General features: G+C 41.6%; 1 protein-coding gene across 2 annotated transcripts in view; it reads right to left on the bottom strand.

Annotated features, from left to right (window-relative positions):
- The window catches only part of LOC114490703 (histone-arginine methyltransferase CARM1-like), a 230,287-nt gene that overhangs the window by 103,248 nt on the left and 102,516 nt on the right, over positions 1-24,523 (bottom strand). For both annotated transcript variants that reach the window (XM_036021699.1, XM_036021697.1), the window contains 2 exons: positions 12,584-12,690; positions 11,600-11,704 (listed from right to left, as the gene is read on the bottom strand). In XM_036021699.1, coding sequence (XP_035877592.1) covers positions 11,600-11,704; positions 12,584-12,690 — 212 coding nt within the window. The remainder of the gene's footprint in view (positions 1-11,599; positions 11,705-12,583; positions 12,691-24,523) is intronic.

Below are 24,523 nucleotides of genomic sequence, written 5' to 3'. Positions count from 1 at the left end.
TGCCAGGCAGAAGTTACCAGTAAGTTAACCAATAAACCCTACCAGTGAAATATTAATCCTTCAACCCCCTCTCGTGTTCCTAGTTCTCTTCCATGCACAGATGATGAGCTGAGAATATCACCTTAGCAATCTGTCCCTTCTTTAATGATTTTGCAAAAGTGCCATCTGTTATGATAGTCATTAGTGCCATTTAACAAATACTTCTGGTTCTCCTTATGGGTACATAGTAGAATTGCACTCCCTTGCCCTTTTGAAATTAGCAGTGGTCACATGTCTTGTTTTAGCCTATGTAATACGGTCATTACTGACATGGATCACTTTCAGGAGGAAGATTTGCCCCTCTTTCCTTATCTCTGCAACAGCAACTAGTATGTGTCATGCTGTTCCTTCAGCCTGGATCCTGGAGTAAGAATGAGAGCACAGCCCTTGGCTAACTCACAAGAGATGTGGACTGTAAGCAAGGAATGAAGATCTGCTGGTTTAGATCACTGAAGTCTGAGGGCTGATTGTTGCAGCGGTATAACCTAGTTTATCTTAACAAGCCCAGGTCAGCCATATCCATGCAGCACCAATGTCTTCCGATTCAGATTCCCCAGCTATGCCCACAGCATCCTGATGCTGTCCCGAGACTCTGCTTATGGTAGCTCACTAAACTCCTCCAGCCACCATGTGTTAAGTGTTCTTATGCCAACTTAAAAATAACTTCAAAAAGATTAAGGTCACATGTCACCAACTTGAAAGCCACAGAGTTGGGCTTTCAGTACAGATATCTTGACTAGAAACTCATCTATTGCATTAAAGCCTCAGCTCTCTCCCAAACACCCTAAAAGCAGTCTATGGCCATTGTTTATTCAGTCTTCTTGGCTATCTTTGAATGCTGCACTTTGTTTTCATACCAAATGAAAGCATTTTCCTCTGCCAACTCTGGTATCTTCCTCCAGTACACTTTCAGGAGCAGAGTCTATTCAAGTTCAGGAGAACCCTGGCACAGACATGCCATCTGCTTCATATTCGAAATCAGGAATACATGTAGAAGCCCTCTTAGGGCTATGAAGCCAAAGAGATCAGTTTAAAAAATTTATTCTCCCACCCTCTCTTCAATCTCTATTACAGAGAATTCATTCCATGGGTGAGTTCTTATGATACAGGACCTAACATAAACCTTGTCCTCTGTCCTGGGTATAATCATGCCCCCCCAAATTCATGTCTACCCAGAACCTGTGAATATGAACTTATTTGGAAATAGGGTCTTTTACGAATATATCAAGTTAGGACATCACACTGGATTGTGGTGGACCCCAAATCCAATATAACTGGTGTCATCATACGGAGAAAGAAATTTATACACAGAGGCACAGACACATGGGAAGAATGCCATATGACAATAGATGCAGAGATTGAAGTGATGCATCTACAAGTCAAGGAACATCAAGGACTCCCAGCAACCGAAGATGGTAAGACAGGCAAGGAAGGACCTTCCCTAGAGCCTTCAGAGGCTGTTGCCACCTTGATTTCTGCCCACTGGCCTCCAGACCTGTGAGACAACACATTTCAGTTCTATACTACGCAGTTTGCAGTAGTTTGTTACAGCAGTCCTATGACACTAAAGCAGCTTCCAAAGCCCAAATCACATGAAAAGTAAAACCATAAAAATAATATGCACACATACTTCTGGCAAGATGGAGGAATAGGTGGATACACCGTACCTCCATGCACAACCAAGATTAGAACAACAACAATTTAGAGCCAGAATAACACCCAGAACTGATAGAGGATTTATCTGAATGGAAGTCGGACAGCCAAGAAGTTGAAGTAGACCTGTTCATCCAGACTGGTAAAAGGGGCAGAGAGGACGAGCCGGGCAGGCGTGGGTCAGCGGCTAACAGAGGTCGGGGAGAACTTGGTGCGAACTCAGCACGTAAGCCATCTGGGGCGCGCAAGATCACAGCGGTGGACCCTGAGTACGCAAGCAGTGGCTGGCAGACCCAGTGAGGCAGCGATTGTGGACCAGGGCAGAGCGCACAACCCAGGGTCCCAGAGAAGGGACTGAGATCCCAGGAGAACGGAACTGCCGCCATTGTTCCCTCCCATCCCCACTCCTGCCCCCAACCCCACATATAACGTCACAATCTAGCGACTGGGGTGCCCAGCCCAGGGGAACACCTAAGGCTCCACCCCTCACCGTAACAAGAGCGACCAGACCAGAAAAAAAAAGGAAAAAAAAAGGAGAGACAGGGAGACATGTTTCCAATAGAAGAACAGATCAGTCCCCCAGGACTCATCCTTTTGACAGACCAAGAAATGGCCAATCTATTAGATGCACAGCTCAAAACACTGGTGATCAGAAATCTCACAGAATTGATTGATTTTGGGCACAAATTAGATGAAAAAATGCAGGTTACCATAAAAGAGATGAAGGAAGATACACAGAGGAGAGCCAATAGTGAAGGGAAGGAAACTGGGTCTCAAAACAATACAGTGGACCAGAAGGAAGATAGAATCAACCAAGCAGGAAAGCATGAAGAAATAAGAATTCAAAAAAATGAGGAGAAGCTTAGGAGCATCCAGGACATCTTTAAACATTCCAACATCTGAATTATAGGGGTACCAGAATGGGAAGGGGAAAAGCAACAAATTGAGCACATATTTAAACAAATAATAAAGGAGAACTTCTCCAATCTGGCAAAGGGAAGAGTTTTCCAAGAAATCCAGGAAGCTCAGAGAGTCCCAAAGAAGTTGGACCCAAGAAGAAACACACCAAAACACATCATAATTACATTAGACAAGGTAAAAATGAAGGAGAGAATCCTAGAAGCAGCAAGAGATAAGGGGACAGTAACCTACGAAGGAGTTCCCATCAGACTGTCGGCTGATTTCTCCAAAGAGACCTTACAGGCAAGAAGGGGCTGGAAAGAAATATTCCAAGTCATGAAAGACAAGGACCTACATCCCAGATTGCTCTATCCAGCAAAGCTCTCATTTAGAATGGAAGGGCAGATAAAGTGCTTTTCAGATAAGGTCAAGTTAAAGGAGTTCATCATCACCAAGCCCTTATTTTATGAAATGCTAAAGGGACTTATCTAAGAAAAGAAGATAAAGAAAAGACATGTATAGTAAAAGGACAGCAAACTCACAATTATTAACAACCACACCTAAAGCAAAACCAAAAGAAACTAAGCAAACAACTAGAACAGGAACAGAAGCACAGAAATCGAGGTCACATGGAGGGTTAGCAACAGCGGGGTGGGAGGAGGAGAAAGGGGGAAAAGGTACAGAGAATAAGTAGCATAGATTGTAGGTTGAAAATAGATAGGGGGAGGGTAAGAATAGTACGGGAAATGTAGAAGCTAAAGAACTCATAAGTATGACACTTGGACATGAACTAAAGTGGGGGGGAATGTGGGTGGGAGAGGGTGTACAGGGTGGAGGGGAGTGAAGGGGGGAAATGGGACAACTGTAATAGCATAATCAATAAAATATAAAAAAATAATAATATGCACACAGATGTACTCTTTTTTTTCAATAAACAAATAGTTCTCCTTCAGTATCTGTGGGGGATTGGTTCCAAGACCACCTGCAGATACCAAAATCCATGAATGCTCAAGTTCCTCATATAAAAAGACATAGAACAATGCATACGGTTGGCCCTCTGCATGCAAAAATCCCCAACTATGGATGCAAAACCCAGTGATACAGATGGCTGACTACATAAAATCTGCATTTAAGGGGACCTGGTAATGCAAATATGTGCTGCTCAAGAGTCAACTATATACATACATAGTTCTACATGAGACTGTTTTTCGTTATCATGAATTCCACCCCGATACACATTCCAAAAATCACACAAATAAAATATCAGTTTGATTATCATATGAAGAATGGCTTTCTGTTGCTCCCCAAATCACCCTGCAGTATATATAGGCTTTGACACAAACAGACCCGAGTTTGCATATAGGTCTACCACCCAGTAGATGTGAATAGTAAAGCAAGTCAATTAAAATGATGTAGATCTGGTCCCTTTACCAATAATGCTAGACTATCAAATACATGTAACTTTTTGTAGTGCTCCGCACTTGGCCCCTCCCTGTGTTTGGCCAATGTCCACCTGAGAGGCAGCAGCAGCCTCCAGCTGGGGAAGCTGAGGTGCCTGATGCTTCCTCCCAGCACTCTCACAGCTAAAGCACAGGCATGGCTGAGGCTCTGCTGACAAGACGCACAGTGCTCGAGAAGCTGAGAGTGTGAGGACCCGGGGTGGTGCAGAATTCACCTGGGTGAGGCCACAGCTACCACAAGATTCCAGTGCCTCAGAGGGAGGTGCTGAGGACAAGGCTCAAGGCAGCACCGGGACCGTGGGGCACGCGGGCAGCAGTGTCCTTGGCCAGCGGCACTGCTGCCTTCCTGAGGTCAATTCTGCAGCACGAGTTTAGAAATTCTTTCTGCTTAGGTAACCTCTAAGCTTAGTTCCTCAATGTTCCTTTATCCTTTTATGAAATTCTTTTTTTTCCCTTTTAAATCTTTAAAAAAAGTCAAATTAGCAGAGTTGGTTTCTAAACCAGCCATCTAACAGACAAAGATTAAATAAGATTAACTGAGAGAGGAAATGCAAAGGACCTAAGCAGGAATGGTGAGTAGTTTCCTTTCTTCCCACTTCCCTATACAACTCTGAACAAGGGTTCTGTCGCCAGGTTAACAATGATGCTTACGAGTGAGAAGTGGAGAATTCAAAGAATGGATGAAGAGAATGTGGTATATACATACCATAGAATATTATCCTGCCTTAATAAAGGAGATCCTGCCATTTGCAACAACATGGATGAGCCTGGAGGACATTATTGAAGTGAAATAAGTCAGACACAAAGGACAAATACAACATGATTCCAGTTAGATGAGGTATTTAAAACAGTCAAACTCACAGAAGCAGAGAGTAGAACAGTGGTTTCCAGGGACTAGGGGAAGGGGGAGGCAGGAAAGTATCAGTCACAGGGTATAAATGTTCAGTTAGGCAATATGAATAACATAATTCTTAATTCCTAGAGATCTGTAGCAAAGCATAGTTCCTAGAGTTAACAATACTGTGTTGCATACTTAAAAGTCTCCTAAGGAGGTAGATCTTATGTTAAGTTCTTATCATGTAGTAATGATGATGATGATGATGATGATGATGATGATAATAATAATAATAATAATGGTAGGAGGAAACTTTTGGGAGTGATGGATAAGACTGTGGTGATGATTTCACAGAGTATACTTATCTCCAAACTCATTGAGTAGTATACATTAAATATGTAGAGCTTTTTGAATGTCATTCATACTTCATTAAAGGGGTTAAAAAAACGTAAGGAAGCAAAAGCTACTCCATCATGTGCAGACAGGACTATGTGGAAGGTCTGTGCTGCAGCCTTTATTCCCGCCGATGATTAAGGTCGGACCCCATTAGTGTGCCAGGTTAACCCAAAGTGCGCAGTGTTTTAAAGGGAGGAGAATTTCACAGCAGGATTAGAATAAGCTCCAGGGCCTTTGACCAAACCGATGACGGTAAGTCCAAAGGAAGTTCACATTGGCAGAGCCTTAAGCCCAGGCTCTTCTAATGTGAATATCAGCTGACAATCTGAACAGGTTGCTTTGCATGTTTGTTGCTGTTATTTGTTTTATTTGAAGGCTTCAAATCCCTGAACCCCTCCTGCCTAAGCCAACATTTGGATGCACTAAGCAGCTGTTGCGACTGGGGATTCTCTCCTCTGAAAACACTGACTTAAAAAAAAAAAAGACAAAGCAAAACCAAAAACTAACTTCCAGCTCCCACTTATTTTCACAAGTTTCCAGCAACTGGTGCCCTGACAAATGAAGTGTCAAAACATTTCCAGATTAAAGGCCTATAGCTCACACAGCCCCACACCCTCAGCAGAATGGACTTCCCTCCCTTGTACCCAGCACACACTTGGAGAAACTAAAAATAGCCAGATGGCAATTAACAGAAACTCTGAGGAGGGGACTGGGGTGGGTTCCAGCAGGGTCAGTTTCTTGAATGGATTCCAAATGGAGTTCTCAGCCAGCAGTGCTCTGGCCAAGAAAGGGTTTTCATTAAAACTGCATGGAAAAGGCAGAATGAAAAAATCAACATTTGAAAGATTTAAAATTGTAGCAGAGGAGGAAACTACAGTACCATGTCCAAATCAGCAGTAATAATAATACTTGCAACTATGTACTGAACTCGTATTTGAGTCATGTACTGAGCACTTCGTATGCACGGTATCATCTTGACCTTACAAGGACGCCAGGAAGTAAGCTGCTGCTCTCATAGAGGAGGAAGTTGAAGGCCAGAGATGGTAGACAACCTGTGCAAGATCGTAAGGCAAACAGGATAAAGGTCTAGGGCAGGTGCATGGAAAGCGGCCAAGCTGGAGCTTCAACTCAGCATCTAGGCTCCAGAACTGATGAACATAACCACTGGGTAATGCTGCCTCATGCATACATGAGGAGGTTTAAGAAGCCACAATGTTTTCACCCCATCCTTAAATCTGAAGAAACAAAAGCCTCCCTTGGCAATTTCAGCCAGCTTTCCCACAGGCAGTGCCATTCAGAAGTTATGCGTGTCGGCTCTAAAGTAAGACTAACTGGATTCAAATCCTTACCTTTCACTTACTAGTTGTACTAAATCAAGTACCTAAGTTATCAACATGCCCAGGCCACAGTTCCTTCATCTTTAAAACAGTAAAAATATTAGTAATGAAGCTGTAATGAAGATGAAAGGAAACTGGAATAGGTGAATGTTTGTGCCCTCCAAAATTCTAATCCTCAATGTGAGGGTATTTGAAAATGTGGCCTTTGGGAGGTAATTTGGTCTCAGGAGTGCAGCCCTAGTGATGGGATTCATGCCCTTATAAAAAGAGACAGGAGAGGGCTTGCTTCCTCTACCGCTCAGCCACATGAAGATGCAGGGAGAAGAGTGCTATCTACAAGCCAAGAAACAGACACCAGTTCCATAGGCACATTGATCATGGACTATGAGAAATAAATGTTTAAAGCACCCCGTCTGTACTATTTGTGTTATATCAGCCTGCATTGACTAAGACAGAAACAATGCATGAGAAGCTCTTAGCATGGTGCTTGCATATACTGAGTTCCTCAATAAATAATAGCCACTGGTATTAATCATTCCCTTTTAGATCAGAAGTTTCAATCAGAAAGAATACAGAGGTTCAGTGAAAATATAGTGCCCTCCATGGACACGATCCATGGACACAGGTTATTCAGAATGGTCTTCAGTATAATAAAGCTAACAAAAAAGGATTTTTAAGGATCTGGATTCGTGGTAGATTTGGAGTTAGGGTGACCAAATCTGGTCACCCTGGTGTGTCTGGGACTGAGGGGATTCCAGAGACACTAAACCAGGACAATTTGCCCTTCCAGTTTTCAGAGGGGAGGGGATATTGACACCCAGGAGTGGGAAGTACCGGAAGTAAGAACAGCCATCACCTCTTCCATCTTTCCTCATGACAGAGGTGACCCATCTGACTGAGACACAGGGCTAAGCCTGTCCAGCCCGGTGCTTAGCAGCAGCCAGCCTGCCCACTCCCTACTCAAGCATGTGCAAACTACACAAATTCTGGAGTCCCCTGTGTGAAAGCTTGCTGGGCAGGGTCTGGACTAGTCTGGGGAGACCAGCTGTTTAGTGGGTAGAAAATTTTATTTTGGAGGAAAAACAAAGTAGGGATCTCTATTTGGACACAAGTCCAAACACTGTACTCTAAACAGCATTTCCAACAATAAAGCTGGCATTATGATTTCTACCTGACATCTGTGTCTACTTCTAAATCAGCTCAGAACTCAGAGGGAGAGAGGAATATAATTAATTATCAACCATGTGATTAATCATCACCTTCATAAACCCCAGCAGATGGGTGCCTATTTTATTTCACAGGCAGATAAGCCCATTTCAGGCTGGCAGAAAAGGGGTATTTTATAGACTCAAACAAGGTAAGAGTTGGAAGTGACCCTAAAGAAGACCTGATCCAATATCTTCATTTATAGAGATGAAAAGATATACAAATAAAGTGTTCAAGTAACATAGTCCGTGTGAAATTCTGAGAGTTACCTAATGCAAATTAGCACGATTAGTAGTTTGGGGAGTGGTCTTTAAAAGCTATAACCAAAATTAAAATTAGATTATAAATAATATAGAAAATATATTATAGATAATAGAAAACAGTTTATAGATTCAAACTACACAAATTCAGAAAGAGGGAAGTTTCCATAAATAAAAATATTACCTCCTGAAATCATCCTCGAGCCATGGGTTGAATTTTTATTTTTTAATTGGCAAGAAACCTATCTTAGGTCAATCAGACTGCTTACCAACAATCTTGAGTAACAGGAAGGGTGTCAAAGAAACAAGCTTTTCTCCTCTCTCCTCATTAGGAATGTTAGCTTCATAACTGTTCAACAGACATAAGCCCCTTGGAAAAGCAAGGGTCCTGGCACCTCAACACATGACAAGACATATGAGACCCTTCAGCCAAATATGGCCATTTCTGTCTTACCTTTGTCTCTTACTGTCACCCTCATCCCACCTAAGTACCTAGATTTGTCTTCTAGGAAATGTCCCGTCCTAGGTAAGTTGTAGAGAGCCACCACACCCTGTCTTTTCCACTGAGTACAGCTGCAAAACCTGGTCAGAATACATGAAGCAGTTACTTAAAAACTAAAAGTGAACAGTAACAGGTAGATTGGGAAAGACGACCAGAATGTGAAATACTACTGATTCATATCCCCTGACACCCAACTCATGGCCTGGACTCCACACACCAAAAATGGACACCAGTGTGCAGACGAGAGCTCCTGGAGATGCCTTCTAGTTCTGGCTCCAACATCCAGAAAGGGAAATCTTAAAGCTCAGAGAGAGTGTGGAAACCCTCGTTTTTTTTTTCCTCCCCATTCCTGCTTTCCACCCTTTCCTCTTCCCTTTCCTTCTTGATGCTCCAGCCGCCAGCAATATTGTGGTAGTCATGTCAGTCTTCAGGAGCCAAAATGACAAGAGAGGACAGCCTTTGTCTGCAATCAATGCTGCCGTCATTCCCAAAGGCTGGGACTAAACCCCATTGCTTTTATTCTATCTTTGTCCCTTCTCTCTCTGTTTGGCCAAGTTGGCAAACTCACAGAAGAGTATGGCAGAGTGAGCTTTTTGGCCCAGAGACTGAAAAGTGTACCCAGGGGACCAAAAAATACCAGGGAGATCATGAAGAGGAAGGAAGTTGGCAAAGCCACCCCATAAAGGGTTTTTATTTGGGGGGAGGGTTGTATCTAGAAATTCCTTGGTTTATCCTCAACTTATACATGCATGGATTTGATCACAATTAGCAAACCAGAACTGAGAACTCTGCCTAGGTGCCAGACTGACCACTGGGTGATGTGGCACACATGCGGACGCAGACAGCACTGCTAAGGCTTTGAAAACTGAGCTGAGGTAGGAACCAGGGGCCTCGGAAGACCAATGAGTGGCATGAACCTGATCAGGTTGAATGAATACTTAAAGAAAAATATCAACATTATCCATAGGCTTTAATCAAGATCTAGAGTTCTACAACATAATATTGAAAATCTGCAGAATGCAGTCCAAAATTTCTTGGCATGTTAATAATCAGGAAAATCTCAAACCCCTGGAAAAGATCACCTGAAACTAATACAGCAGTGACACAGACATTAGAATTATCTGACAAAAATATTTAAGCAACTATTATATAAGAAAAGCGCTCCCACTAGTAATCATGAACACTGCTGAAATCAATGGAAAAGTAGAAAAGTATCAGTCAAGAAATACATGACACAAAGAAGAGCCAAATGGAAACTTGGAATTGAAAAATACAATAATCAAAATAAAAAAAAATACTTCTGATGGGTTAACGGCAGAGTGGAGATGGCAGAGGAAAGACAGCCGCAGGCAAATCAGCTGGAGGCCCACTGTCAGGACTTTTCACTCATCATCTCTCTGCTTTACTTAGCCAGTGCAGCATAACAAACCCATCACAATGAAGTGGCTTCAACTGGAAACAAGTTGTTATTTCTCCCCATTCTGGTCTTGCTTGAACCCATTCATGTTCCAGCCATTCGGCTGGAGGGGTGGTTGGGCTGGGAGGCCCAAGGTGGCCTCACTCATAGGTCGGGCGCTGGTGCTGGTCGTTGCCTGGACGGCCACAGTCCTCCTTGCGCCCTCTCAGCCTCAGGAGGCTAGCCGGGGCTTCCTCACAGAAGGGTGGTCTCAGCGCTCCAAGTGGGTGAGACCAGAAGCCACAAGGCTCATTAAGGCCTAGGCTGAAATTCACCCAATGTCACCTTTGTCATATTCTACTGAGTAAAGTACATCACAAGGACAGCACAGAGAAAGGGGGGAATTAGACTATTTCTTGATGAAAGCAGCAGCTACACAACTTTGCAAATGATGTGGACACAGGGAGGCATGAGTCATTTGGATCATTATTTCAATGCTCCACCACACCCTTCCTGGGGAATTAATACTGCAGTCCCAAAGGCCACGGATCTACAATTACTGTGGTAGTGGAATAGAGTGTGAGGCTCAGAGAAATGTAGTGTTTTGCCTAAGACCACACATGGGGAAAGTATGAAACTAAATCCCATGACTGCTGATTCCACTGAACAGTACTCTTATCTTTGAGATGAACTGTATAGTATTTTGAACACTTTGTCTGTTTAACAGGTAGGAGAATAATGAACAACACTTATATAATGTGTTCATAATCATTCTTCATTCAGATCCATTTTGTGAAGGGAATAAACGCAGGCACTTGTGAAGTCTATGGAAAAAATGAAGTAAAGTGATAAAATAAGAGCTAGTCCTTATGTAGCAATAAAGCTCTTAACCTGTTCTGTGCACCAAAGCACAGTGCATACAGTCTCCAGAGTTTCACTCAAAGCTTAATTTCTTGACTGAGGTGCAATTCATATACCATGAAATTAGCCACAGACCATTTTAAAGGGCACAGTTCAGTGGTGTTTGGTACATTCACTGAGTTGTGCCCCCATCATCTCTATCAAGGTCCAAGACATTTTTGTCACCCCGGAAGGTGACCGGGTGCCCACTCTGCAGCCACTCCCAATTTCTCCATCCTCAAACCTCTGGGAACCACGAGTCTGCTTTCCCTCCAGGGATTTGCTTATTCTGGATGTTTCCTATAAATGGAATCATCTGAGCATTTGTAACTGGCTTTTTCACTTAGCATGTTTTCATGGTTCATCCGTGTTGAAGCACATATCAGCATTACGTTTCTTTTTATGGACAATGGGAATATAAGTAACATTCCTAATACTCTGTTGTATGGCTGTTTTATTTTTCTACTTATAAGCTGATGAGCATTTGGACTGTTTCCACTTTGGGGCTATTGTGAGTAGCATTGCTTAACGTTCATGTACAAACAGTTGTTTGGATACCTACTTTCCATTTTGGGGGGTATATAGGTAGGAGTGGAATTCATGGGTCATATGGGAATTCTATCAAAGCTTAATTTTGATTCTAGGTTTTGACACAGACTTCATAACACAGTTAATAACCACTAATAAGAGAGCAGTCACCTGCTGTCATTATTACCTTATCTCTAAAGTCAATGTGGTTCTGGAGGATGGCTCTGTGGTAGGTGGCTGTCCTCACAAAATCTTGCATCATATTCTGCTGCTGGGAAATGCAGCCATAAAACTGTAAGGAAAAGAGAACAGAGAGAAAGTGAACCACCCACAGGGCAGCACCTTCAAGAGCATCTGGTTCCTACAGCCACCCTGGGCCAGCCAGGCTTAGCCTAGCACCCAGGGAAGCTGAGGCTCTGACAGAGGCAGTGATGGTCCACGCTGGCCCTATTCGTGAGGCTTAGAACTCTAAGTAGATTCCAGGCTTCTGACTGCTACTCCAGACAACAGTCTGAGGCCTAGATCTTGGCCAGGTAAGTGCATACATGGCCTTCCTTTCCAAAGCCGATGTTATGAAAGAGCACAAATCAAAAATAGAAATAAGAGAAAGGGGCTAGGGCCAAAATGGATGGTGCCAATGAGCCCCATCAGCCTGGAGAGAAAAACAGCTCTTGGAGAGAACTCCTGGTTGAGGGCGGGGCAGGGTCCAAGGTAGTGATGGTGATAACCCCGTGAAGCCAGCCAGGTCGGGAAAGTGGTACACCCAAGTCCATGGGCAGTGACAGCGATGGGTATCTTCTTTGTAAGTGCTATCATTTGTTAGTTTTCTATCGCCAGGAACCATTCTAAGTGCTTCACATATATCCTAACCTCAGATTAAATCATCACAACAATCAGATGAATAATGTTCCTTGGCTGAAGAAACTGAGGCTCAGAAACATACAGAAACTTGCCCAAGTCTTGACAATGTGGTAAGTGACAGAGGGGGGGCTTCCAACCCAGGGGATGGCACTGCTGCTGCCCAGGGGCCATGTTTTCAGAAACACTGCAGTGCAGTATCCATCGTCTCCTCTCTGCCCACCGCCCTGCTCAGATGCATTCATTCACAGCTGTGCGTCAATTCCAAGTTCCAGTTGAACAAGTCAATTCCACTCGCAGCAACTTCCCTGACCTGGAAGTATTGTGTGGCAGACGCCTCTTCTGTCCGCTGGCTAAACACTGAGTATTTCTTTTTTTCATCCCGGCATCTTTTCAAGGTTTTTGAAAATGCGCTGAATTCTGCAAGGAGAAAGAAGGAAATATGTGTCTACACCCTGGAAACCACAGAACTCACCAGTGCACTCTACAAAACTCCAACTGACAAAATATTGGAAGATTGTAACAGCATGTTCATCCCTGAACACACGCATGATAAGGAATGGCAAGGTGGAAATGGGTACTACTCCGAGGTGTGACACCCTTATTTACACTTGTCAGACCTATTTCCATTCACAAATGTCAAGTGAGAGAGCGTAATGGAACACAGACAGCGACGGGCTCATAGAATTCTCCCCGCCACGGTGCTCGCAGAGCTTCCGGGCTTGTTCGCAGTGTGTGCCCTGGGGATGGTGATTGCTGATAATACAAAAAAGGATGTGTATGTGAATACAAAATATATGTGAATGTAAATGAACATGTATATGAAATCTCATTCTATTACATAGTGACAGGGTTGTTTTTTCCCCACAGTATCCTCTAGGCATATAGAGAAGAGTTAAAATGGCTGGGATATGTGAATACAAGGGAATGTTTTCTATTTCAGGAAAAAATGTAAAAGTGCAGGCTCAAAAAAAACTCAGAAATGATGTTACTAATAGATAACACAGCATGTACAGTTGTCAAATTTAGTGACTTCTGCCTTAAAAATGTCTCAAATCCTGCCCTGCGGCACTCACTGCCTGTGGCCTCCCCCATCTGCACCTGGAGTTGTGACCAGGTCGCACAGCCCACGCTGGGTCCCTGACGCCCAGCACTCTCTGCTCACTGTGAGGTCCAGCCCCGCACGGTCTCTCTGTCCGTGTGGGTACCCATGCCCTGTCTCCCTTCACACACACGACCTGCACTGCATCCTCCACGTGTCTGTCATGCTGAGGCACTGACAAAGTCCCATGTCAACCTGGTCCTGGCCTGGCTTCTGGACTTTGAATCTGTTTAGATTACCTTTTGACATCAAACTCCTATTCATCTTCCAGTTGCAGTTCAACCAGCATTTCCTTGTTCCATGTTTACAGCAGAATTAGTTGCTATAAAACAGTGGGCCTCAGTACTTGGCTATTAATCAGAATCACCTGGGAAGAATTTTTAAAATCTGGATACTGAACCCTCATCCTGCATCTGCTAATTCGATGTTGTGGTGGTAGGACAAGGCATGTCTATTTTTTTATCAAAAGCCTCCAGAATTAGTCTCCATGTGTAGCTGGGGATAACCACCTTTGCTCTAATCTCATTCTTTCAGCTTACCATTGTCTTTCATATTTTACTAAATTTATCAATCTTAAAAATGCCCATCTATCTGTATCACACCTCTAGGGCATGACTTAGGGGTTCCAGCCTTATTTATCTTATTTATCTCTTCAAAACATGGTGCTTACAGAACAGTCCCCCAATAAAAGGTCTAAAATGTAAATTTGGAGAAATAACTAATGAATTTGGTGAAACTGTTCTCAACTGGTGAGGCAGCTCTGTGAAGCTCTGGGGTTATTCCATGTGGGGGCAGTTAAAACACATTTTTTTAGAGAATAAATAAGTAAACATACCTAACACAGCTCCTTTTGCTTAAGGGAATGCCTTCTATGCTAAAGAAACTTGGAGATGGATAAAGGGAGGGAATCTTGGTGGAAATATAAATCAAGATTAGATAAAATATATTCTGAACAATCAATGTTTCCCTACATTATACAGCTCATTCCAATTTATAAACCCTTATTTAGTTAGTGTTCCCATATGGATGGATCTCTCTTTTATGAAAATAGAATGGTTCTTTAAATTTATCTCCATTATGAAATTTTCTGTCAATTCTTTACCTTTTGCTATTATGTCCTTATAAAGGAAAGGACGTAAATAATGATTTAAAAATAATTAGAAAACCAACACATGAAAAATACTAAAAAGTTACAACAAATAAATTCAACAAATAAAAAAAGAAAAGAAAAGTCCTATTACACAAGCTACTGATTATTATTAACATTTTGGGATATGTTCTTTTGAGGTGTGTGTGATGTGTATGTCTGTAAACATTTCTCTTCTTCACAAAATCGCATTGTATTATTTTATAGCCATATCTTTTTATTTAAAATTCTATGAATCACTTTCCAAGTCATTTAGTTATCTCTCCTTGACCTCATTGTTAATGGATGTATGTTTTAATGCCAAACGCACAGGAACAGAGAACAGAAGGGCGGCTGCCAGGTGCTGGGCCAGGGGGAAGTAGGGAGACGGTGGTTAACGGTGTGCACGCGTTCAGCTATAAGACGAATGAGGTCTGTCTGAGATGCTAACACATAACATAACGACTGTAGTTGCTAAAACTGTATTGTAACTATGTTTACTAAGAGAGAACTTAAATGTTTTCACCAAACAATAAAATAAAATAAAGGTAAATAAAATAGAATTCTCAGACATACTAGAAAAAAATACTGGATAACAGTAACCAGCTCTAGTGCCCCGACACCTCTCCAGCTCCCTCTGTGCTCCTGGAGGCCGCCAGCAGTGCTCCCCCACCCGTTAGGGAGCCCTCTGGCTCACTGTTTGGGTTTTTGAAGCCTATTGTAAATTTACTTGTTCAAAAAATAGTCCTTTTTCTTACTGAATTTATTGGGGTGATATTGGTTAATAAAATTTTATAGGTTTGAGGTGTACAGTTCTATGATACATCATCTGTATATTATACTGTGTGTTAACCCCCCCCCCAGTCAAGTCTCCTTCCATCACCGTTTATCCCCCTTTTACCCTCTCCTACCTCCTCCACCCCCGTTCCCTCTGGAAATCACAGTAAGGAGAGTGTCTATGTCTGTGTCTGTGAGATGGGTTTTGTTTTTGCTTGTTCCTTTCACCTTTTTCATCCAGCCCCCAACCCCTCTCTTCTCTGACAGCTGTCAGTCTGTTCTCTGTATCTATGAGTCTGTTTGTATTTTGTTTTTTAGTTTATTTTGTTCAGTAGATTCCACATACAACTGAAATCATATGGTACTTGTATTTCTCTGACTGGCTTGTTTCACTTAGCATAATACTCTGTACATCCATCCATGCTGTCACAAAAGGTAAGATTTCCTTTTTTATAGCTGAGTAGTATTCCATTGTGTAAATGTACCACAGCTTTTTTATCCACTCATCTACTGATGGGAACTTGAGCTGCTTCTAATCTTGGCTAATGTAATTAATGCTGCAATAAGTATAGAGGTGCACATAGTCTTTCAAATTAGTGTTTTGAGTTTTTTTGGATATATTCTCAAAAGTGAGGTTGCTTGGTCAAAAGGCAAGATCCATTTTTAATTTTTTGAGGAAGCTCCATACTTCTTTCCATAATATCTAAACCAATCTGCATCCCACCTACAGTGTATGAGGGTTCCCTTTTCTCTATATCCTCACCAATGCTTGCTTGTTGATTTATTGATGTTAGCCATTCTGACAGGTGTGAGGTGATATTTCACTGTGGTTTTAATTTGCATTTCTCTGATGATTTGTGATGTTAAGCATCTTTTCATATATCTATTGGCCATCTGTATATCCTCTTTGGTGAAGTGTCTATTCAGGTCCTTTGCCCAATTTTTAATTGGATTGTTTTTGGTGTTGAGCTTTATAAGTTCTTTATGAATTTTGAATATTAACAACTTATCAGATATGTCATTGATGGATATGTTCTCCCATTAAGTGGGGTATCTTTTCATTTTGTTAACAGTTTCCTTTGCTGTGCCAAAACATTTCAATTTGATGTAGTCCCATTTGTTTATTTTTTCTTTTGTTTCCCTTGCCTGAGGAGATATATCAGAAAAAAATATTGTTACAAGAAACATCCGAGATTTTACTCCCTATGTTTCCTTCTAAGATTTTTATGGTTAATATTTCACTAAGGAGGCAAGGACATTCAATGGGGTAAAGACAGTATATTCAGCCCTGGCTGGTATGGTTCAGTGGATTGAGAACCAAAGGATCACTAGTTCAATTTCCAGTCAGGGCACATGCCTGGGTTGCGGGCCAGGTCCTTAGTGTGGGGGAGAGACAACCACACATTAATGTTTCCCTCTTTTTCTCCCTCTCCTCCCCTGTTTAAAAATAAAATAAATAAAATCTTTTTTAAAAGACAGCCTATTCAATAAATGGTGTTGGGAAAATTGGACAGATATGTGCAAAAAAAAATGAAACTAAATACCCTTCTTACACCATATACATGAATAAACTCAAAATGGATGAAAGACTTAAATGTAAGACTCAAAAGCATAAAAATCCTAGAAGAAAAAAGTCTTTTGAATATTCTCCAAAAATACACAGATATAATCTTCTCTACCATACAGATACTAACCAAGCTCAAGACAGTTCCATGCCAAGGCCACAATTATTCCTTTTGATTCTCAGTGTTGACTTAGGTTTCTTCTTGACAAACCATTACTTCTCAATTTTACCATGTAACTTTCAGGGATCAATAAAGACTCCTGAGACATACCATTTGTTTTTCTTAAAAGACCATATTGAAGGGATCTGTTTTTGTTTGCTTGCTTTTCTTAAATAGCTTCTATTTACAAGTGATACAGTCTGTGGTGCTTTACAAAAAAAAATTATTTACCTAGATACTAGCACCTTTCTGTGCCAAGGAAGGGTAATACCTGCCTGCCTGCCTCAGCTGTTCTGGCCACATGTCCCATATTATACCAGAAAATCCACAACTGACAATATGATACTCAAGGTGCAGTTTTAAAAAAAATAGTAATACATCACACTGTTGCCAGTGTCCATGGGCTACAGATGTATATTCCTTGGCTGATCCATTCCCATCCATCCCCCCTCAAGATCTGCCAGCTTGTTCCATGCATCCATGAATCTGGTTATATTTGTTTGTCAGTTTACTTTGTTCATCGCATTCTCTATATAAGTGAAATCATGTGGTACTTGTCTTTCTCTTACTGGCTTATTTCACTTAGCATAATACTCTCTAGGTCCATCCATGCTATTGCAAAGGGTAAAAGTTCTTTTTTTTTTTTTTTTTTTTTACAGCTGAGTAGTAGTCCATTGTGTAAATAGACCACATCTTTTTTATCCATCCATCTATTGATGGGCACTTGGGCTGTTTCCAGACTTTGGCTTACTATAAATAATGCTGCTATAAACATAGGGGTGCATAGGTTCTTTCTGCTTAGCGTTTCATATGAATGCCTAACCACTATGCTGTACATCTGAAACTAATACAGAATGAATTATACTGAAAATAAATAAATAAGTAAACTCACTTACTCTAGTCATTGTTGCAGAACTGGTTTTGGGCTGTCTTGAATCATTTATAGACAGCCTGTTTTAATTCTCTCCAGTCTATCAGCTCAAGTGTGCCAAAATTCTTTTCACTGGGCACTTAAGGAAGCTATCTATTATTCTCCTGCAGTTAGTATACAAACAGGAGAACAATGTTGACCACATGTCCCATTCAGTTCTCCTTCCCTCGGCTTTGTGGTGCTTTCCCCTTGGAATGGACATAGCTTAGGATAGACCGCATTTATTCCCCCATCTCCTACCCGGTTGGGGCTGGAGACACAGGACGGCACCCTAGGGTATCGATCTGGCAGGATGACTGTGGTGCCAACAGCTGCGATGGCTTTGTCTCCATTGCCTTTTATGAGCTCTCTGCACATCATGTGGCATAATAATTACTACTTTATTTGTCTGGATGTTTATTTAAATATAGAACCTATGAAGGTCAAAAGATTTATTCACCATTAAATCTTAGTGCTTAATATGATACTTGGCACATAGTATCAAAAAATATCATTGAATGAGTGAGTGGATGAAAACACTCTCTTTTCCCCTTTCCTGTCTTTCTAGTATTACTACTACTACTACTACTACTACTATTTTGGTATCCCTTTTCAATCTGACCTCCTGGCTGGTGCAACTCTCCCAGAGTGATTACCTTAGAATTGATGGTTTATTTTTGTCACTGACTCAGTTATTCCCTAATCAGAGGTGAACTTAACATTTGGTCTCAGTTGCTCTATCTTTTAGCACATTTAATTAATCAAAAATTTCTTCTAGTTAGGTATCACTGGCAGAACCAAATTATCTTTTTTTAAATATATTTTATTGATTATGCTATTACAGTTGTCCCATTTCCCCCCTTCTCTCCCCTCCACCCTGTACCCCCCTCCCACCCATGTTCCCCCCCTTTAGTTCATGTCCATGTGTCATACTTATGAGTTCTTTAGCTTCTACATTTCCCGTACTATTCTTGCCCTCCCCCTATCTATTTTCAACCTACATTCTATGCTACTTATTCTCTATACTTTTTCCCCCTCTCTCCTCCTCCCACCCCACTGTTGCTAACCCTCCATGTGACCTCCATGTCTGTGGTTCTCTTCCTGTTCTAGTTGTTTACTTAGTTTCTTTTAGTATTGCTTTAGGTGTGGTTGTTAATAATTGTGAGTTTGCTGTCCTTTTACTATACATGTCTTTTCTTTACCTTCTTTTCTTAGATAAGTCCCTTTAGCACTTCATAAAATAAGGGCTTGGTGATGATGAACTCCTTTAACTTGACCTTATCTGAAAAGCACTTTATCTGCCCTTCCATTCTAAATGAGAGCTTTGCTGGATAGAGCAATCTGGGATGTAGGTCCTTGTCTTTCATGACTTGGAATATTTCTTTCCAGCCCCTTCTTGCCTGTAAGGTCTCTTTGGAGAAATCAGCTGACAGTCTGATGGGAACTCCTTTGTAGGTGACTGTCCCCTTATCTCTTGCTGCTTCTAGGATTCTCTCCTTCATTTTTACCTTGTCTAATGTAATTATGATGTGCTTTGGTGTGTTTCTTCTTGGGTCCAACTTCTTTGGGGCTCTCTGAGCTTCTTGGATTTCTTGGAAGACTGTTCCCTTTGCCAGATTGGGGAAGGTCTCCTTTATTATTTGTTCAAATACATGCTCAATTTGTTGCTTTCCCCTTCCCATTCTGGTACCCCTATAATTCGGATGTTGGAACGTTTAAAGGTGTCCTGGATGCTCTCAAGCTTTTCCTTGTTTTTTTTGAATTCTTATTTCTTCATGCTTTCCTGCTTGGTTGATTCTATCTTCCTTCTGGTCCACTGTATTGTTTTGAGACTCAGATTCCTTCCTTTCATTATTGGCTCTCCTCCGTATATCTTCCTGCATCTCTTTTATGGTAACCTGCATTTTTTTATCTAATTTGCGCCCAAAATCAAACAATTCCGTGAGCTTTCTGATTACCACTGTTTTGAACTGTGCATCTGATAGATTGGCTATTTCTTGGTCACTCAAAAGGATGAGTCCTGGGGGACTGATCTGTTCTGTTGGAAACATATCTTTCCCTGTCTCTCCATTTTTTTTCCCGGTCTGGTCGCTCTTGTTACAGTGGGGGCCAGAGCCTTAGGTGTTCACCGGGGCTGGGCACCCCAGTCGCTAGATTGTGACATTATATGTGGGGGCAGGGGCAGGGGCAGGAGCGGGGATGGGAGGGAACAATGGCGGTAGTTCCGTTCTCCTGGGCTCAGACCCTTCTCTGGGATCCTAGGCTGCGAGCTCTGCCCTGGTCCACAATCGCGGCCTCACTGGGTCCGCCAGCCGCAGCTTGCATATTCAGGGATCACCGCTGTGTTCTTGTGCCCCGGATGGCTGTCGCACCGATTTCGCGCCAAATTTTCCCCGACCTCCACGCACCGCCGACCCGTGCCAGCCCCGTGCCCGCCCGGTTCATCTTCTCCTACCAGTCTGGATATACAGGTCTACTTCAACTTCCTGGCTGTCTGACTTCCATTCAGATAAATCCTCTGTCAGTTCTGGGTGTTATTCTGTGTGTAAATTATTGTTGTAAATTATTGTTGTTCTAATCTTGGTTGTGTGAGGAGGTACGATGTATCCACCTATTCCTCCATCTTGCCGGAAGTCCAAATTATCTTTTGTCTATGTTAAGTCAAAATCTATTCACCATCTGAACTCCTAAATCGCAATACTACTATGCTTCTGTCTTTCTTAACAAAGAGGAACATAATATTTGCATAAGAAAGTTTCCATACCTTCTTCATCCCAACTCCCAAAGTGAGGCAACTGCAAACTGGATTTTAGGAAGTTTTCTGTACAGATAGATATACAGTGCATGTGCGTGGCAGTGTGTATCCACGCCCACATTCCCAGAGAAAAGCATCAGGTGGTGGGAGGTGAAGCAGGAGAGAAAAATGAATACATTCTAACCATAAATACTTGCAGAGAACTCTGCTGCTGAGTAAAATTAAACATAAGGGTGGTCCTAAGAAGGGTCTCATATAAGCAGATTTACTGAGGGAAGTAGTAAAAGGAGTTAGAAATGAGGTCGATTCTCTGAACGCCCACCACAGATACATAGCATTATTATGAGACACTGTATATTTCTGTTGCATCTGTGGGAAAACTAGAAAAAGGGACTGCTTCTCCAGACTGCAAGCTAATGTCCCCTTCATTGCTTTTAGGTCCTTTAAAAAAAAAAAAAGAAAAAAAGAATTTGTCCTCATTCCTTGAAAGCAATTGCCAAATCAACCTCTCTTAAAACAAAGGTACTTATAAGGTCTAAGAAATTCAATGTATTATTTGGTTTTTCTCTTCTCTCGAAGCCTTACAATTAGCAACTAAACCTATAATTTGCAATCTACATTAACACTTACCTAATACTACTTTTGTGCAACCAAAACATTAGTACAGCAATTTTTAACCTTTTTCATGTCATGGCACACATGAACTAATTACCAAAATTTTGTAGCACACCAAAAAATCTATTTTTTTGCTGATCTGACCAAAAAAATAGGTGTAATTTTGATTCACACAAGATAGCTATTGTTGGGTTGGCTGTTGTCATTTTTGTGCACAAAAACCAAAGGGAACAGAGGTCAGTGCCCCTGACTAAACAGTCAGGTATTGCATGTTTTCAAAGTTCTTGTGGCTCACCGCTGTGCCTGTCACAGCACACTGGTTGAAAATCACTACACTAGTACAAAGCACTGGGAAAGACTACAGGGAAGTATTTTGTGTTATTTGTCACATCTCTAAATGCCAAAAATTTTATGCAAAACTACTGGGCCATGGATCTTGTCAAATTTCAAAGCAATTTTTATGCATGTCTTCAAAACCAATTAAACACTTAATGAGATGAGCAGCAGTGACCTAAACATTAATAAAAGAGCGGGCTTCACCATTCAAGAAAGGACAGATTGTTCATATGTTTGAACGCTGAGCCAGGTCTCTGATCCCTGTGGGATCTTGGTGCACTTGCCCTGACACATCACCCATCAATGAGGAAACACGCGTTCTGAAAACTGTGTAGTCTCCAATAAGCAGAAGCATCAGGGGTCAGCCTTGGCCAGAGGAATAACTGACTGAGCCAGGGAAGAAACGATTCTAAAGAAAGGATATCAGTGAAAACTGTTGTTGGCAAGTGATGGAAACTCTGCTTAACTGGGATAGGAACTTTTTGGCTTACAAAACTGAAAAATCCAGGATTAAAATTTTATTTACAAGAATGCTTGTATTCAGGAGTTTGAATGATATTGTTAATATTTTCTTCTCTCTTTTCTTCTCATGTCTACACACTCCTTCTCTTTTCCCTTCCCTCCCCTTCCCTTCCCTCTCTCTCTGCTTCTCTCTTTCACTATTACTATTCCTATCTCTCTATGTCCCTCTTTCTTACTCCCTATTTCTCTGTTTTAGCTTCACGTTCAGGCAGGCATCCCCCTCACAGGAACAGATGACCATCAACATCTCCAGAACTACCTTTCTACTAGCTCAGTAAGCTCAGGACTTCCAAAATATTCCAACAAAAGTCCCAAATTGAGTCTCACGGAACCAGGTTAAATTAAAGTCCCATAGGCCCATCTCTGAATCAGTTGCTATAGCCAGAGATCAGTGCCAATTGACAAGACTTGAGTTGGCCCTAACTAAACTCGAAGATAAATTGAGCTCCTGTTACCTGAAAAAAAGGAAGTAGATTAAAGACTGGCCAAACCACAGGTGACCACCACTGACAGAGAGGTGTGGACTAAGGTGAAACAGGGAAAGTAGGAGTTAGAAAATCTGTGCTTTGGGGACAGTGAGCCGTGGAAAATAGACATTTAGATTCTTGGCTTCTGCAAACTCTGGGCTTGGGCTAGCCTAAACAACAGTTTTGCTCCCAGCATCAGACTGCTATTGTGGAAGATCACTACAAAGCAACTGACCCAACATTTCTGGTTCTATATCATGTTGAATATATGGCATTGCCAGAGTAACCAGCTTTATTTTCCTGTCCACACTCCCTGAGCCTGGTTCACAGCTCCTGATGCTCTGTTTCCACTACTGGATCCCATATTCCACCCAGTAGATGGGTTAAGGGGGAGCTACTGATTGGAGGAGTTAGCTCAACCTGAAACAGGAAATCCAGCTGGTGTCTGTTTATTAGTGTCTGCACTCTAGGGTCTAGGGCTCAGAAAGGGAGTAGGGTGGGGAAGGTGTGAATCTACAACTTGTTTTGCCCAACTTATGCCTGCATCTTGAAGAAATTATTGATCATATTCCATTTCACACTCAAAAGAGTCTTGTTTTAGATGATAAATAATCAAGTCATCCTAGCTATAAGGAAATGCAGTCTTGGGAGAGGTGGCCATGCTGGGTTAAATACAAGGGGAAGAGGGGCCTGAGAGAGATCATGAGACAAGAAGATGCAAGTGAGGGAGACCGTGCAAGGGATACCTGCTTCCCCGCAATCGTTCAGGACTCTGCGCTTCTGCCTCAAATGCCACGAGACATTCCCTTACAGTAACTTTCCCTTCTGGACTTGAGCCACATACTTTGTGTAGATAGCCTTGACTAGAACAGAAATCCCCCCTCTCACTTTGCAACAGTTTTTTTCCTGAGTCTTTGCCAGTTTACTGAGAAGTTCTTTTTTCTTTTTCTTTTTTTTGGTTTTCATTTGGTTTGATTTTTAGTTTTACTAACAATTTCTATGTTGTACTCATTTCAAGTGTATATGTATGTTTCAACCTACATCATACTATATTCTGGAGGTGAATCTGCCAATTTGCCATTTGGCTCATTTCAACAGTTGTGTTTTAAACCTATTACAGTGAAGACCCTCCTATATTTACATTACTTAGGATCAAAATTGAATTCCACAAAGACTCCTGATCACTTGAAGGTCACCAGACGTGGAGAAAGACAAATGGTATCTTAGTTCACTAAGTGAGGTCAGAATGCACCTTCTGGAGCATTTAACATATATTCACAGAGGGACTAATTTATTTAGGTGGCTGCATAAGCTGTTATTCAATTAGTTTCCGTGGCTTCCAAGGCCTCAGCACGCCTCCCAGCAAGCACAGCAGCACAGGTGAACACCGAACAGGTGGCGCATTCCCAGGCTGATTAGATTTACACAGTTTTAAAAACGATGTTTAATAACTTACATCAACATTTTTATGGCCATCTATGCTCTACTCCATACATTCTCAAAACATACCCTGACTTTCAGTAAGCATTAGTATAACCTGACATAAAATTTAAAAAATTGAAGTAGCAGCCTGTAGCTTGAGTACATGCTGTTTGGGCACTTCATTTTGCCAAGTGAAAATTTAGCATAATAGGTAGACACAGAAATCTCTTTGGGCTTTCTCTTTATATATTAACTGAAGACAAAGTAAAACAAAATTACCCATAAATTCAGTTGTGAAATTCTGTATTTGGTGCAAGGCAAAAGAAAGACAGGACTTTGTACCTGGCAGACTTGTGGTTTCAAGTCACACCAAAAAATTCAGTTCAGAGGATAAGTAGGTTATTTTTGTCTTGCAATGCACTTTTAAGATCTAGCTCTCTTCCCACTCAAACATGAATTTAACAATAATAACTACACAGTTTTGCTGTCTTATAAGA

Source organism: Phyllostomus discolor, chromosome 3 (genome assembly GCF_004126475.2).
Source record: "Phyllostomus discolor isolate MPI-MPIP mPhyDis1 chromosome 3, mPhyDis1.pri.v3, whole genome shotgun sequence".
Classification (NCBI taxonomy): Eukaryota; Metazoa; Chordata; class Mammalia; order Chiroptera; family Phyllostomidae; genus Phyllostomus; species Phyllostomus discolor.
Note: the sequence above shows the minus strand (reverse complement) of the source record. Positions and strands in the feature narration are given on the sequence as shown.